Raw genomic sequence first — 17,014 nt, 5'->3', positions numbered from 1 at the left:
TTTTTAAAGGTACAGTAGGAACCCATGCTTTTACATCCCATTTCTTGGCAATGAGGTTGTTTTGAAGGTAAAAGCCTCAACATTTGAATTGATACACAAACATGGGTTTTTCTAAAAGCCCGTATTTTGTATGCATTTGGCTTTGTAATTGCCATTTTGAGAGACTTAAATCTTTTGTTGGTGTTGTGCAGAGCAAAATGGATGCCTGGGGTAAGCTTATGAGTACTGTACGATGGCCCTTATAAACGTTTTTGCCGATGGTTGTGTGTGTGTGTGTGTGTGTGTGTGTGTGTGTGTGTGTGTGTGTGTGTGTGTGTGTGTGTGTGTGTGTGTGTGTGTGTGTGTGGTGCATCCCCTGGGGCCATTATTTTTAGGATCATAATGATTGCAATTTACTCAATTAATTCATGATTTAGAGCAGGGTTGTCAAACTCTTTTTTGTCAGAGGGCCATTATGACTGTCAACGTCTTAATAATAATAAGAAGAAGAAGAAGAAGAAGAAGAAGAAGAAGAACAACAACAATTCTCGGGCCACATAAAATGATTTGGCGGGCTGTATCTGGCCCCCGGGCCTTGAGTTTGACACCTACATTTTAGCGGGATCGTCCCATGCTGTTGTCCTATTTATGTATGATACGGTGAATGAAATCCACCAAAATGGCCTCTTTGCCGCCAGTTCATGATCACTGCTGTGTATGTGTATTCAAATTTATTCATTATCCACAATGGAGTAATAAAGTCTGTGCAAACAGGATTGATGTAATTTGTTATAAAGCAGTGTGAAGTGGCCAGATGGAGCATTTGATGCCCCCTTAAGGGTGTCTTTAAGCTTTACTTAAATAAAAAATAGCCAAACATGGCCATTCTGTTTCATACACATATGGATGTAAAGCCTTCTCATACTATAGCCATAGGCTTTAAAGATGGTGCATGAACATAACATGTGACAGCCATGTGCTAAAAAAAGAAATGTCAAAGAAAATTAATTCCATAAAAACATGGCAACACACAACCTGTAGAGGCAATTCAAAGATTTAAAAGTTGTTTTAATGCACTCTAGAAAGCCAACTATACTGTTCCCGTATAGCTATTATTTTTATATTTTATTGAATTTCCCCATATTATGTGTCTCATTTATTACCACAGGGATGGAAAGCCAAGTCTGGTGATTGTTCTTTTGTGTAATGAACTGTTCAAGAGACTGGATGACTATAAATTCATATTAACTCCTTCGCATCTTACATCAGCATCCTACTTACACCTCTCCTTTAAAAAAAATGTATTACTGTCATAACTAGCCTGCAATGAACACTTGACCTGAGATGCTGAGTGCATTTTCACCTCCAATGACATCATCCAAGTGCATCACATTTGGCAGGTTTGAGAAAAAGTCTCCTAATGCTCACACAAATCACTTGCAGAAATACCTGACTCAAGTAGCATAAAGCTTAAATGTGAGAAGTTAATAACTCTCAGTTGAAAGGCTCATTCAGTCTTTGACCACAATATTTACCTGATTTTTATGCAGATTAGAGGATGGATCAAATGATCATTGCTTATCAGTTTTTATTTTATCCTCTCTCCCCATGACTGTTTCGAAATCCCCCAAAATGGATTGTATTACCAAAATGTTATCCATAAGCAAATTTACACATGACTACGGTTGATTATAAAAGAGAGTCATCTGTTGATACAATATTAATGGGATCAGATCAACTCGAAAATTTAAGTACTTGATTTTTTTTTTGCCCATTATCTCTATATGAGACATCCTCGGGGTAGTTCTGTGGCAGGTGAACGCATCTGATGACCTGCTGCAGTCAGCCACTGTCAATAATGTATGACTGACATCTAGCAGATTGAGTGTTATGTGCGTACGTGTGAGGATGTCGCGAACCCTTGCAGCATCTACACTGATTTGTGGTAATTGGCTCCCTCTTAATTCATTTGCCAAGCAAGGTTTAGTAATGATTGATCATAGCAATCGTTTTCATAATCTGTCTCTAAAAGCAAAAGGGAAATTGTTGAATTTCAAATGATGTTAATGACACTCTCAAGATTGTTCTATTCTCGATCACGAAAGCACTTAAGAGCCTGACTAATGAATATGTTGTCCTTTTCAATCACAGGGCACAAATAGCACTGGAGAAACATTACACAGTTGGTACGGTGTGAAATTGGCAAGTCCATTCAGAGCATGTAAACGAGTGTGCCGATGCGGAAGGTCACAGGTAGGTGGTTTATGCACAAAAATATCAAAATTATTTTTGAGAACGGCAGTGGTGCGGCATGGTTGCCATTGCGTGATTTGGATATCTGCCTCACAGTCTGTAGACGTTCTCGTCTCAAATCTCTGCTCAGACGTTCCGGTGAACATTGTTCTCCATGTACTTTAAATGAAATGAAATAATTGTGTGTGTTTGACTATCGCTTGTAAGTACAATGATACAGCAGAGAATATGCAGGGTGCTCCTTTAGTCTGTCATTGGTTGCAAATTATGAAGTGGAGGTCACTGTTACGGTTCTACTTGGGAAATGAATTATTCACCCAGCAGGTTTAGCATTAATCTTCATATCCCAAATGACACCATTTTAAGTGGGCTTGTCATGATTTGTAATCAGCTTAATGTCACATTCTGTACCGATTCGCAGTGCAGAGGTCATTGTATGTTGATCAAAATATCCATATTGTGAGCCATTTTCACTCTTTTATGATATACATAACAGGTGTCGTTTTGCAAACAACATAGCCATTAGCATTAGCAGGCTTATCATTGTATCTGCTTGAGCCATAAGCCTTCAGCACACAGAGCCACGGGGGAAACATTCACCTGAGACTTGATGCTGCTCCAAAACTAATCTGTGCTGTCAAACATATCGTACACAAGCAAATTTGCACACACAAACAAGTCTTGCTGTCTCCCCAAACCAAATACAAAAAGGCCATGCCATGGACAAGAGGCTGCGAATCACTCTACATCCATGCATTTTGTTACTTTATGTGCAGAATCCTTATGAGAAAAAAGTGCATTCATTCATTGTGTTTTGGTGAATTGATGCAATTTTTGGGGGGGAAATCTGCATGCTATTTAATCCGATTTTGCATGAGGTAGATAGAAGAAACTGCAGCCTGTGGCTCTGAACATGACAGCATAATGTGGAGGGCACTCAGACTCTAACTTGATTAAGCACCAAGTCGAGGCCTACTCAATTAATCGGACCAATTGACTGCTGCAGTCCCACACAACTGCTGCTGCTGCTGCTGCCCATGGAAGAAGCACAGCCTCAGTGACGGCAAATGAACATTGATTAAGGCAAGTGTAGGGCGTTTCTGGGATATACTTTTCCATGCTCCCGCTTCCCCCAAAAAAGTAAGTCTCGCATGTTCACACTTCCAAAATAACGATGATAATGAGAACACGTGTGAATCTACAATTAGTGTCATTATGCTAACTAAATGCAGTGAGCCATTAAGCATGTCACATGTTTTCTATTTGCAAGATTGCATTTTAGGAGAAAAAAAAACACGTACAAAATGACTTTGTACAAAGCAGTGTACATAAAGTAGTATAAGTGTATATATATCCCTATATAAGGAAAACTACGTCACTGTCAGTTGTATTTCCATCTCCTGCTCAGATGGCTAATTAGCATAATGTGTTTATTTAATAAGATATAAACATCCTACGTATATGCACATTGTGAGTTGCGGTTGATAACGTTCCACTCTGGTCCTGGAATACATGGTAACTCAAGTGGAAAAAGCGATGCCCTGTGAATTAGAAATTACTTCTGTGCACAACATGAAAGATTCTGCATTGGCTTTGTAAATTTGTAGGAGATGCACAAAAATCCTCCACACGACCCAAAAACAAAGATGCAAACATGCTGACTAACTTGAATTACACTCCTCCCTATTGAGAAGAGCCAGATGAGGTGGCTCGGGTATTTTATCTCTGGTAGGGTACTCCAGGCATGTCCCACTGGGAGGACCCCTGAGGACGCCCCAGGACATGCTCGTGAGACGATGACTCCCGGCTGGCTTGGGAACGTCTCAGGATACCCCGGAACTTGCTAGATGAAGTGGCTAGGGAGAGGGAACTTTGGGCTTCCCTACTTAAATTGCATGACCTTGGATGAGCAGAAATGACTGACTGAACGAACGAACAAACAAACAAATGAATAAACCAACGACCCATCGAATGAATGAATGACGTATCAAGAATTTGTAGATTGTTGGATTTGGTTGGGCACTACCTCGGTCCCTGGCCTTCATTCAATTTTGCTACTATCATTACACACATGCATGCACACACACACACATGACAGCAGTTTTTCATTTGGATACAGCGCTTCAATCAAACACACACATGGCCTTAACCTTGCCACCAAAAGCTTTTTTTTTCCGGAAGTAATGTCACATAATTTACAACCACATGGTGATGTGAGTATGTGACACATAATAGAACAGCCCCTCCTCCCCTCACCATGGAGAGTGCAGCAAGCCCCCGCCCCCCACAGTCAGCACTACCATCGTCCTCATCCCGCACCCCCACCCTATCTGACAGCCAAGAATGGGCCACAATGGATTCTTGACATATGTGCAGTTAATTACAATGGCTGTACATGGTGCTGCTAGAGATGTGTAATTATTAGTACGCTGGCCGGGGGAGGGACAGTATAAGGGAGCTGAACCACATCTTGACATGACGGGGGCTGATCCACACAGCCAGCGCTTGAGACACAAAGACATGGTCCCTCATCACCCTCCTCCCCTGCTACTGTTTGGTTCGTCTTGACTGTGTGTGTGTGTGTGTGTGTGTGTGTGTGTGTGTGTGTGTGTGTGTGTGTGTGTGTGTGTGTGTGTGTGTGTGTGTGTGTGTGTTGCAGGCAGTAGGCGGCTGCATTTGTGCACTGTTGTCTTTTTTATTCCAATGCAGACGACACTATTATATTGGAGACAACAAGATGAACAACTGTCTTTATCAATCAACAATTAACTGTGAAGTGATGAGAATCTCCGCAGAGATATGAGGGTAAAATTCATCTTGCTGTCAGAGTAAGTAAAAGACAAAAGTAGTGACACAAAGACGCCTCGAAGAAATGACAATGGAGGGAAAAGTCAAGCTTGCTTTGCGTGAGGATTCAACCTTTTTCAAAAATGGACAGCAAATATTCTCCCGGAGGAACTTCCCTCGATGTTGTGATTTGTACTTCAAATGGATCCTCTTGTGCACAATCATGAACATGCAAGGAAAAATACATGAGGACATTCTGCCCATCGACTCACAATACACCTGCATGTAAATATTGAGGGGCTGATTGATTTGAGATTTTGCTTGGCTCTGATCTCTATCTCAAATATATTTGATCTGCTTTTTCAGAATAAAACTCATCCAAGCATGCCTCTGTGGGCCTTACTTTGTGCGCTGGGTGAACAGAAAAGTGTAATCAAAAACTGTCCCTCAAAAGTTGTGACTGGGTCTTACAAACTGTCAAGTTCAATTCCTGATTTATCACTCACTGATTTCTAAACTGATAACTGATCAATTCCATTGGACATGAAGAAAAGAGTAGCTGACCGTTCTCTTTGCTCCACAAATATTCAGTGTGAAGGGACAGAAGAAAAGAGCCCAAATGCAATATAAGCATCTCGCACCCGCCCACCTGCCCAGCATGGGCCTGAACACACAGAGAATGCTCATTGCATCTGTTCACAAACCACTCTCGCCAAAGGCAAAATAACATCAACACCAAAACTCCAAGTAAAACGCCCCTGCAAATACGTACCAGGAATTATTTACATCGCAACCTTAAAAAACATGAAATTCCTTGCTTGATTCTCAAAGTAGGCTATCACTGCAGTATTTTAATAATTCTGCCAACCACTCATGAATGAACGGACCAGAGTGCATTCATAATCTTTAAGGTACTACGCAGCATTTTTATGTATGGAGAAATCATTGACTCACTAACTTATGTTTATACATCATCAGTACTTACGGGTGCCATCGAATCGTGTGGCGATGGTGTCCAGGAAGGTGTTCTGTGGGGCCAGCAGCCCTCTCATCACCGGCATCCTGCTCCGGGTCGACTGGGTCCTTCTGACTCGGCGCCCCGGAGCACCGCTGGACTCCTCCTCCCGCTGCTCAGAGCCAAAGCTCGGCAGGAAGCGGGAGGTGCCCGGTGCGCATCCCAGCCCCTGGAGGAGCGCACCGATCCGAGAAACGCGTGGCGGCTCCACCTTGACACCGCGGAGGCTGTGACCATAATCGAGCCCAAGACAGAGAGCGAGCTGGAGTATAAGCGTGAGGGGTTAGTTACTGCGCACCTTCCAAGTGAACGGTGCGCAAAGGTGAGCGTTTTTACGCACAAAAACAAAGCAAGAGAGACGCAGCAAACAATAGATGCTTGGATGGATGGACTGTGACTTTGTGGTGCTGATGGTGTGTGAGTGAATCTTATAGCGACAAGCTCCTCCTCATACCCCCCCCCCCCCCCGCCTCTCTTTCTCTCTCTCTCTCCTTCTCCCTCTGTGGTTATCAAGAGAGAGCAGATGCCGAGTCACATGACACCTGCAGGTCCTGATGATGTGGTCCTCTTTCAAAGTGGAGGTGAGAGTCAACAAAGCACTGGCAGTTCATGTTCTCATCTAATTGGTTGCTATGTGTTTACAAAATAAAATAAAAAAGGGCAGGTACCTGCGTAATTGCGCGCGCAATTGACTTTCTAGAACAAACAAATGCGCATTCAGGATAGTTTGATGTATGCGTGATAAAAATAATAATGTCCATATACTTTGCTGCACATAAACTACATGTTGTATGTACCGTTTTTTGTTTTCCAGGTGCAATATAAACCGTCTTTGTTGAATCAAGTGTTTAAAAATAGTACAAAACAATGACGAATGGTGTGACATTTAGACGTGGATATTAAACCGAGACACCTGCCGCGTTCCTGGGTCTACATGGTTGAAGGAAAGTAAGAGAAACTGGAAAATCAATTACACAGTGAGCTACCAACATCTAGTGGTTGAAAAGATAAATACAAGCACTTTCTTTTAAATTGCAGAAAATAATCATCCAATAAATCTACATTTTGTGGGTTGGTTTTTTTGCTACTTAAAATTAAGACATGCATTCAGATTAGTAACAGAACTAAGAGTTATTGTAAACATATCATTTTCCATCCATATATCTAACCATTTTTTGTTTCCGTGCGTGCGCGTCTGTGCGTGCGCGTCTGTGGGTGCGCGTCTGTGGGTGCGCGTCTGTGCGTGCGCGTCTGTGCGTGCGCGTCTGTGGGTGCGCGTCTGTGCGTGCGCGTCTGTGCGTGCGCGTCTGTGAGTGCGCGTCTGTGCGTGCGCGTCTGTGAGTGCGTGTGTGTTATTCATTCACCACTATAAACCAGCTTAGAAACGCGGACAAAACGACGACACGCCCATTCAGTCATATGGTCACGTCTGATTGGTTGTAATTGGTTGATGTTTTATCAAGCTTGCTCGGATGAGGAAGCCGGTGGTTATGCTCCACCCTTTCTCTCCTTCCTTTAAACTGTCGCAACCACTCCCGACTCGGGAAAATTGTGCGAATTATAGTCATCTTCATCCCTTTTACTTGCAAAACAAGGTAAGAATATGCAGTCAGCATTTGCAGTTCTGTCTTCGTGGCAGATTGTCAAGCTGCAGGATGGACGGTGTCGTCACTTGCATTATTCGCTTCTGTTATTCAAGCAAACCGAGTGAAGATAATGGAGCTCTTTGATGATATTGTACAAGAATGAAAATGAATACATTGTCTTTTTGAATTAACATATTGTGTGGTGCAAGGTTTTTTTTACGTTTTGACGATTTTTTTAAATGCAGTTATTATCCATTACTATATGCTTATCTGGTTTTACTTCCTGTTTGAGTGTCCCACCTGTCAGATCATGTTCGGGACTTGCGTAACATTCACAAATGAACCAGTTATCCATTAAAAAGCTGCAACTATTGTGGAAATTTTCAAAGGAACAGATGTTGACCATTCCCATTTAAGCAATACATTGGATCATCTTTTACTTTGAAAATCCAGATGTCTGGAAAAAAATTATTTCATATGCTGCAGTGGCTCATTTTATTTTGCAATGTTGATTATTCAAACTGGGGCTTAATGCTGAGTCACTAGTGTGGCGACACTTCTATCCCACTATAAACCCATTCATGAGACCATCGCCCCTCCCACTCACTGTTCCAACCAGGGGCGGAGTAACATGGTGGCCAGGGGCGTTCCTGTACCTTGAAGTGAGAGAGTTGAAGTTTCTGGGTTCATATGATTATAAATTTGAAAGGATGAAAGAGAGTCACTTGCTGCTTGTAATGTATTGCTGTGAGGGCTGACAGAACTTTTTTCAAGCATAAGCCTTTCGCAATCACAAACTTGTCTCTTTCGCATTTGCATTCTTCCTCTTTTGACAGTTGAGGCATCAGAAGTGCCCTAAAATATTCTCTGCGACGTGGCAGGGGGCGGAGGGGGTTGGGAATGCTGACGAACCTCTTCAAGTTTATGCCCCTGCTAGCCAAAGAGAATGCCCCTTTAACATTTGCCTTCAGCCACTATCCTTGGCTGCCGACAGGCTTGTTGAGTTCTTGACAAAGGACGGCTTCCCACAAAAATACATACTCAAGCCTCAACTAAATTTCCACGTATATGCATTTTGTGAAGCTCCTAATTTTTTTTTTTTGTCATCTAAGACTTGATAGTATGCAGTGAAGAATTCCCACTGGTAGACCCGGTTTATACTAATTTGAATATTTATATGGGGGCGTGGAGAGGGAGGAGTCTGATACTTGGATTAATTTAGATCTACAAAAGGAATATTCTTCATGCATACTCACAGATTCATATATCTTGTTTTATTTTATTTTTTCGTGCATGCAACGATTTTTTTTTAACTTAGCCGTACACCTCGTTTTGTTACGAAAGCCACACAAGGCTTTGCACATGAGGCGTCAGGTTCCAACTCTTGTAATTCCATACATGTTTGCAGGAAAAACAATGGCTTCCAAAATCAAGGCCGGTTCTGTGGTGGAGATGCAGGGTGACGAAATGACCCGGGTCATCTGGGAGCTCATCAAGGAGAAGCTCATCTTCCCCTACCTGGACCTTGACTTGCACAGGTAATAATAGCATCATAGTTATAGAAAATTAAGATAAAAGCCACTTGTACTGTTTCCATTTAAGATTGCAGTATTGTTTTTTCTTTGCTCTCGAGAGTGGTAATGCTGAGGTGTTTTTTTTTTTTTATTGCTGTTTATCTGATCAATCTGACCAAACTCGAACGGCCAGGACAAACTCAAATGGCCAGTGCAGGCCTGGACAGCAACCCCCGCCCATTGTTAAACTCTTTGGAAGAACCTTACTTTAAGGTTGTAGAATGTTGATGGACTGGACTTTGTCTGCCACCCATCCTGCAACTTTTATCAATGTTTTGCTGAGTTTGCATAATCATTTAATCTCTTGGGTGTCATAAAACATTTTTTTTTAAGTCTTTGCTCACACTTAGTAGCCAAATAAATGAGAAGGCTGTTTATTGTCATACAAGCCACAATGGTTAATGGTTAGAGAAATTGTAAATACTGTCAGGGAAAAAAAGGTCATTGTGTCATGTATGCGCATTTCATGATGACTTTGCAACTCGTCAAACCAACATTGCAAGGCTAAAGATGTGGAAAAGATGCCTTTGCAATCCAGTGCACAAATACAACGTACATGTCAAACCTGATCTTGTTTGCTGAAGTTTTCCTTCTGTCTGCGATGTGAGATGTTAAATCATCACAATCTTGGGGCTTGGGGTGGAGTAAGTCGGTGAAAGGTCATGGCTGTTCTCAAACAAAGCCTGTATACATATGTGCAACCAGAGTGAGGTGGTAGGTTAATGCCCTTTTTTTCATGCAGCATTTTGGTTTGTGCACGAGAAACAATTAGCAGAGAAATGAGGCCATATGGGCACCAGCAAAAATGTAGGTTATTGCCCTCAACACCTTTTGTTTGAATGTTCTTGACTGTCCCCCTTCTTTTTAAACTGTCACAGCCATTGTACTAGCTTCTGTGGCTAATATAATAGTAAGACAATAAAAGCAATTGTTTTGTTTTTTTCGGCCAGTGCAGACAGTTGGTTGTATTTTTTTATTTATTTTTTATGAAATGGAGAGTACAACTACCGATATATCCTAAGCATTCATGAATTGCAAAAGACAGGGCTGCTTTTCATTGTGACCTGTGCAAACATATTTTCAGTTCTCAACCCAAACATACAGTTTCTTAGGTATTACTGCAGCTCTATGTGATTGGGGATTGTTTATCTGCATGCGGAACATTCCAAAAACTCAAAGAAAGATCAGGGGCTTCGAAATTTCTTAAATTTGATTTCCAACATTCTTGTGTCATGTGATCAAAAACATTTCTTTCATCACCTACCCAGTTACGACCTCGGAATGGAGAACCGCGACGCTACGGACGACCGAGTGACAGTGGAGGCAGCCGAGGCGGTGCAGCGCTACAGCGTGGGCATTAAGTGCGCCACCATCACGCCGGATGAGAAGCGTGTCGAGGAGTTCAAGCTGAAGAATATGTGGCGCTCCCCCAACGGGACCATTCGGAACATACTGGGCGGCACCGTCTTCAGGGAAGCTATCATCTGTCGGAACATCCCTCGCTTGGTTCCCGGCTGGGTCAAGCCCATCATCATCGGCAGGCACGCCCATGGAGATCAGGTAGCTGTTTTGTGAGCTTAAATGAGTAAGTGAGTGAATACACAAATTAATTAATTAATTGCATATATATATATCTATAAAAAAAGTCCATATAAATAAATAAATAAATAAATAAATAAATAAATAAATAAATGCAGTGAATGGGTACAATTCCAAGTATATATATTCCAGATTTTTTTCTTTTAATTCCACACTTTGTATTGCAGTGTCTAACAGCACACTGAATTGTCAACTATATGTATTTTCTGACCTATCGATAGAATGAGAGAAGATGATTTCAAGTTGTTCCAGCATTGACCATGAAGAATTGTGGGGGGGGTAACCCTTCTCCGTTTCTGTTAATGCATAACAAGCTGTTTACTGTCTCTCCAACCAATTTGTGGTCACCTCAGACATTACCCTGTCGTCAGGAGATGTACTGTAAAAAGCTAACTATTCATAAGGTGCCCTTTGGATTATCATGTTCTGGCCTGTAGGCTAAAGTCAACAGCGTTCTGGCCCCAGAGCAAAAACTATTATATCTAGGTGAAGTGTCATGCAGCGGAAAGTTGCGTAATGTCTATGAAAAGACTTTGACAGGCCCACTTCATTACTATAAATGTTACACTCTTTGGCTCACGTATTTCTAAAGTATTCAAAATTCCATCAATGTGTTCCCCACAGTACAAAGCCACCGACTTTGTGGTCCCCGGGCCGGGCAAAGTGGAGATGATCTACACGCCCGAATGCGGAGAGCAGGTCAAGTTCGTTGTCCACAATTTTGAAGGTATGCAAAGAGCATCTGACAACACTCGGGGCAAATATGAATGTTAAGTTATGCAAATTATGGAACCGTTTCAAGTGTGTTTTGTAGCCTGGCTTAGTTTTTATTGTAAAATAACTGAACATCTGCAATGTGTGTATTTGTGTGTAGGCACGGGCGGCGTGGCGCTGGGCATGTACAATACAGACAAATCCATCAGGGATTTTGCTCACAGCTCTTTCCAGATGGCTCTGGTGAAATGCTGGCCTCTCTACCTCAGCACCAAGAATACCATCTTGAAGAAGTATGATGGGCGATTCAAAGACATTTTCCAGGAGATCTATGAGAAGTATGCACATATGCACACACATATTTTTAATTCTTTATCTATCATTTGGTCACTGAAAATATTTGAATCAACGATTATTGTCCAAAAATATGTACTCTATTAATAGTGATGTTGGCTTGAGCCTGGAACAGATCAATTTACATTATTTCCTCTAGGAATTTTTTTTTATAGACTACACACTCACACGCCTACTTAAATTTGCTCGACAGGGAATACCGAGCAAAGTTTGAGGCCAAAGGTATCTGGTACGAGCACCGTCTGATTGACGACATGGTGGCCCAGGCCATGAAGTCAGATGGAGGCTTCATTTGGGCCTGCAAGAACTACGACGGAGATGTACAATCTGACTCTGTGGCTCAAGGTTTCTAAAGTTACACTCCTCTGTTTTTGGTTGATTGTCCTTTATTCAAATGTCTCAACCAATCAAACCATTCAGGCTCGCAAATATAGTCAAACCTCGGTTTTCGAACGTACAGGTTCTCGAACAAATCGGAAATCTAACAAAAAATTTGAGATTTTTTTTGCTTCGGTTTTTAGTCTTGGAGCAGATTAAATTTTTTTCTATTATTTGTAATGGGAAAAATAGATTCGGAATTTGAACGATTCACTTCTCGAACTGCCTTCTGGAACGAATTGTGGTCGAAAACCGAGGTTTGACTGTATTCACAAAATGTATCTTATACGAATCTGCACATTTGGGTGTTACAGTATTTGGTGAAGTCAATGATATGAGATACGAGTTTGCCGTATCAGGTCTTTCTCGCTTCTAGGCTACGGTTCGCTGGGTATGATGACCAGTGTGCTGATCTGTCCTGACGGACGGACCGTGGAGTCAGAGGCGGCCCACGGCACCGTGACGCGCCACTACAGGCAACACCAGCAGGGAAAAGAAACCTCCACCAACCCCATAGGTACTTAACAACAGCGATGAAACAAGCGTGCATGTTTTTTGTCTGAGGGAATAATTTTAGCATATTGTTCCTTGCAGCCTCCATCTTTGCGTGGACTCGGGGTCTCCTTCATCGGGCCAAGCTAGATAACAACGTGGAGCTGCGCGTCTTCTCGGAAGCCTTAGAGGCTGTTTGCGTTGAGACCATTGAGGCGGGCTTCATGACCAAGGATTTGGCCATCTGCATCAAGGGACTGCCAAAGTTAGTCTTGTTCAAAATATTCAATCTTTTAGCAGCGTGTTCTCTAAATAGATGGATGGACAGATGGATGGTAAATTTGAAATACGATCCTAATTTTGACTAAAGGGATAGAAAATCACTTTTCCCTCAAATCTTTCTCTGCTTACAGTGTGACACGCGCTGACTACATGAACACCTTTGAATTCCTGGACAAGCTAGCAGAGAACCTGAAGGCCAAGCTGGCAAATCAGCCCAAGCTGTGATGCACTTGAACGTATACACACTAACAGTGCTGCTGCCGGAGGCCCAGCACACATCTCCAGCAGGCCTTTGGACTAAAACAGGAACTACAAGTGGACTGCTCTGTACTGAAATGAAGTACTAACACACATAAAGCATTGTTTCACTGTCAAATGTAAAACATGTACATGGTAACTCCAAATTTTGTGAGTTGTGTTTTTTTTTTTTTTAAATCAGAGAAATAACAAAATAAGCTATTTTTGCGTTTTGGACAAAGTAAAACAAAAAATGTCAAGCTCCATGCTTTTTATTGCGCAGTGTTGACTGACAAGCTCAAAATAAATTGACTATTGATAATTCTAATGAATAATATGAACATGTTTTTATGTTTGACCTCTATATTTTAACTCCTTTTTACATTTAGAAAAGTATTTGTTTTACTTTCAGTATTGTCTGTTTGCATCTTTGCAACATCCTGCCATAGAACCTCATTAAAATGAACATCAAAACTTTCATTTTGTCATTTTCTTGAATTGAATTGTTTCCATGTAATTGTGAATCAGCTGAAAAACTCAATGTGTCATTTCATTATTATTTTACTTTGCTTACTGTGTCATTAAAAAACCTGCTTGAATTGGTCAGAAGGAAGAAGAGGAGCATCAGAAATACATGGAAGCTCACAGAGTACACCACACCAGCGAGACAAGATTAAAAGCAGCACTCTTCAAGCATCCAAACTATTTGTAATTGTCATCTTCCACAATGTGTTCAATGTTTGAAGGCGGTGATATGATTTTGGCTGAAGCCAAGGGGAGACAGTTCAAGGACCTGTGTTGCTTCAAGAGGAAAAAGGTCATTTTTTAATTGCCAGTGATAAAGGCCCTAATTGATCTTTAAAAAAAAAAGCATCTATAAAAAATACAGCAAAGCACTTTAATATCATAAGCTCTTCACCACAATTCTTTCATAATTGGCACCAAGCTGCCATAAGATGGAGACAAAAGACTCCCGTCGTGTAAAGAAATTCCTCAACTCATTTTATTGAGCTTGTTTGCAAAAATGTTTTCCTACACTTAGAAAAAAAATCCCCATCAATGATGAAGGGGAAAGAATCTCATCTACAAAGTTTCCACAATTTATGTTCTTTGTTCTGAAACATTATTGAGTGTTATAAGGAAATATGATGTAACAGTGGCAAACGGGCATAAAAAAAGTCAACCTCACCACATCTCAACAATCTCATGTTGAAGGAGCAATAACGTTTGCAGACCCTAGATGACAGTAGAGGCAAGCATCAAGAAAAAAAATACATTTCTGAGTACTCTGCAGACTGCACAATACTAGTTAAAAGTAACTGTCTGCATGTAGAACAATTTCCAAACTTCTTTATACTGTTTGTCTCCATCTGTCTGTCCATCCATCCAGACTTTGTAATAGTACTGCCTAAAAAAGTGTAAATATTTTCCTTTTTAAGACACTTTAACGTGATAGATACATTATTAAATTTTTAACTTTGCAGAATTATTATGTGATAAAAAAAACAATGGAATTTGTTATTGCTTCATCTCCATCTGAAAAGCCAAGGAGATGTTGATTATATCCTGCTAGAAGTTGCATTTCTAATTTTCTCCACCTCTGTCCTTTCAAAGCCGATCCTTCAAAATTGTCTTTTAATTGTCTTTTAAAATAGGTTTGACACCCCTGCTTTAGATACAGTGGAGTGACGAGGTGTCCCAATGAAGACACAATTTCTGATGGCGTTGCTCAGGGTAATATTATTGGTCCATTTACTTTTTAAAAAAATCTGTTTCCAGACTTATTACAAAAAAGAAAGGTATATTTTTAAATGTTCCACTTAATAAATACCCCATACTACTACTGAATAAGCCATTTTAGTGATAAGTGCTTAGCTTCCCTGCAGTTAGTCACAAAAAACAATCGCAGACATGTTTTACAGACATTTATGAGACGATGATGATGGTTGATGTCGTTGGCAGGATGCCACAAGCAGGAAACACATGTGACTGCGCCATAGACTGATGGCATGCCAAAAGTTACAAACTCAGCGATGCACTTAGTAAATCTGTCTAAGACTGAGGGGAGGTCACATGACTCAGTAGGAAATAGATGGCTACGGGAATGAGAAAGGTAATGATTTTGTGGGGCTACAGGAAGACAGCAGGCTCACCTCCTGCTCACATGCTCCATTTGGCTTTGTCCACCATCTTGTCTCATTCACGTGCATGTGCACGCACACACACGCAAACACACACAGTCATCTCAGAAAGAACAGATTCAAGGGTTAGAAGACCAAATGTGTGTGTGTGTTTGTGTGTGTTTGGGTGTGTGTGTGTGTATGGGTGTGTGTACATAGCTCACAGAGGGATGTTGTTATGACAGCTAAAGACTAAACACACGCACGCACATTTACACATTTGTCTGAAATTGTTCAAACTAATGATGTTTTGCAAGACTGAGTGAGAATCTTTACATGACCAATCCCAGAATTTTTGTAAAAACACCCTGGCTTGTTTTAGATGGCTGAAACCGACAAACGCAATTTCAAATATCCACATCCATCCATTTTCTGTACCGCTTGTCCCCACGGGGGGTCACCGGCGTGCTGGAGCCTATCCCAACAGTCATCGGGCAGTAGGCAGGGGACACCCTGAACCGGTTGCGAGCCAATCGCAGGGCACATAGAGACGAACAACCATCCGCACTCGCACTCACATTTAGGGGTAATTTGGACTGCTCAATCAACCTACCATGGAAGTTTTTGGGATGTGGGAGGAAACCGGAGTGCCCGGCAAAAACCCACACAGGCACGGGGAAAGCATGCAAACTCCACACAGGGAAGGCCGGAGGTGGAATCGAACTCGCACACTCACAACTGTGAGTCGGACGTGCTCACCAGTGCCGCCTATCCACATCTATTTGCTGTTCAAGTTTATCGTATCTGCTTTTTGAACAATAGGCCGTATCAAATGCTCACACAGACCCGGTATGACCCGTGGGCCGACTATTAAACATCAATGATCTTGTGATCTTGTATTTGGTGTCTTGTCTGCAAGCATGAATGAGTCACAATATTTAACACGGATTAGAATTTTCATAGAGGGTCAGCAGCATGACTCAACATCTTTGTCTCATATTTGCGGCTCTTAATTGAATCAGCGTGTGCAGCTGGAAGTAGGACAGTTCCACCCAAATACGTAGCTGATACCCCCTTTTTTTGTTTTCATGCGAGTAATATTATAAAGAAACCACTGGGAGTTGGATTTAAGATTACACTTTAATGACTTCTGTTGCACTTCATCCAAATATCCCATTGAGTGCACAAACAAAATATTTTCGAGACTTTGACAACTTCCTCATGTTGGGTGCTTTTTGATGGAAAGTGCATGTCATTGTTTTGTATTCCTTTGTTGGTCCCAAAGCTCAAGTTTGTGAACATATTGGGAAGATGCTTCAAATTCACTATGAAGCTTTGTGTCAAGTTTACACAACCTAAGAGCAAGAAATTAAAATACCTCAATGGGTATCACGTTTATTGAAAGCGTAAATTTAATATTTAAGAGGTCTCCCATGATTGCGCAATTGATACTGCAGAATCAAGTTTTGATCTCTGCAGAATCAAGATTGGAATCCACACTTTTTCTCTGTGGATTCCTTATTTATGCGCATGTGTTATAGAAAATTGAATTGATAGTGTCAAATCAAACACTTGAAGGAATCTTTTGTTATCTGCCCATTTTTTTTTAAAATGTGTCCGTGAGAAGGCAGTTCTGCACTACCA

At 41.3% G+C, this 17,014-nt stretch overlaps 1 protein-coding gene across 1 annotated transcript; it reads left to right on the top strand.

The window, feature by feature from the left end:
- Positions 1 to 7,481: 7,481 nt before the first annotated feature.
- On the top strand, positions 7,482 to 13,728 carry idh1 (isocitrate dehydrogenase (NADP(+)) 1). The gene is made up of 9 exons (XM_085920410.1): positions 7,482 to 7,629; positions 9,029 to 9,158; positions 10,463 to 10,754; positions 11,418 to 11,520; positions 11,668 to 11,845; positions 12,055 to 12,206; positions 12,616 to 12,756; positions 12,834 to 12,996; positions 13,145 to 13,728. Exons 2-9 carry the CDS (start codon positions 9,037 to 9,039, stop codon positions 13,236 to 13,238), a joined length of 1,245 nt encoding a protein of 414 aa, XP_085776536.1. The 5' UTR covers positions 7,482 to 7,629; positions 9,029 to 9,036; the 3' UTR covers positions 13,239 to 13,728.
- The last annotated feature ends 3,286 nt before the right edge of the window (positions 13,729 to 17,014 follow it).

This window comes from Syngnathus leptorhynchus, chromosome 9 (assembly GCF_054491065.1).
Source record: "Syngnathus leptorhynchus isolate UIUO chromosome 9, UIUO_Slep, whole genome shotgun sequence".
Lineage (NCBI taxonomy): Eukaryota > Metazoa > Chordata > Actinopteri > Syngnathiformes > Syngnathidae > Syngnathus > Syngnathus leptorhynchus.
The sequence above is the reverse complement of the archived record's forward strand: the minus strand, read 5'-3'. Positions and strand labels throughout refer to the sequence as shown.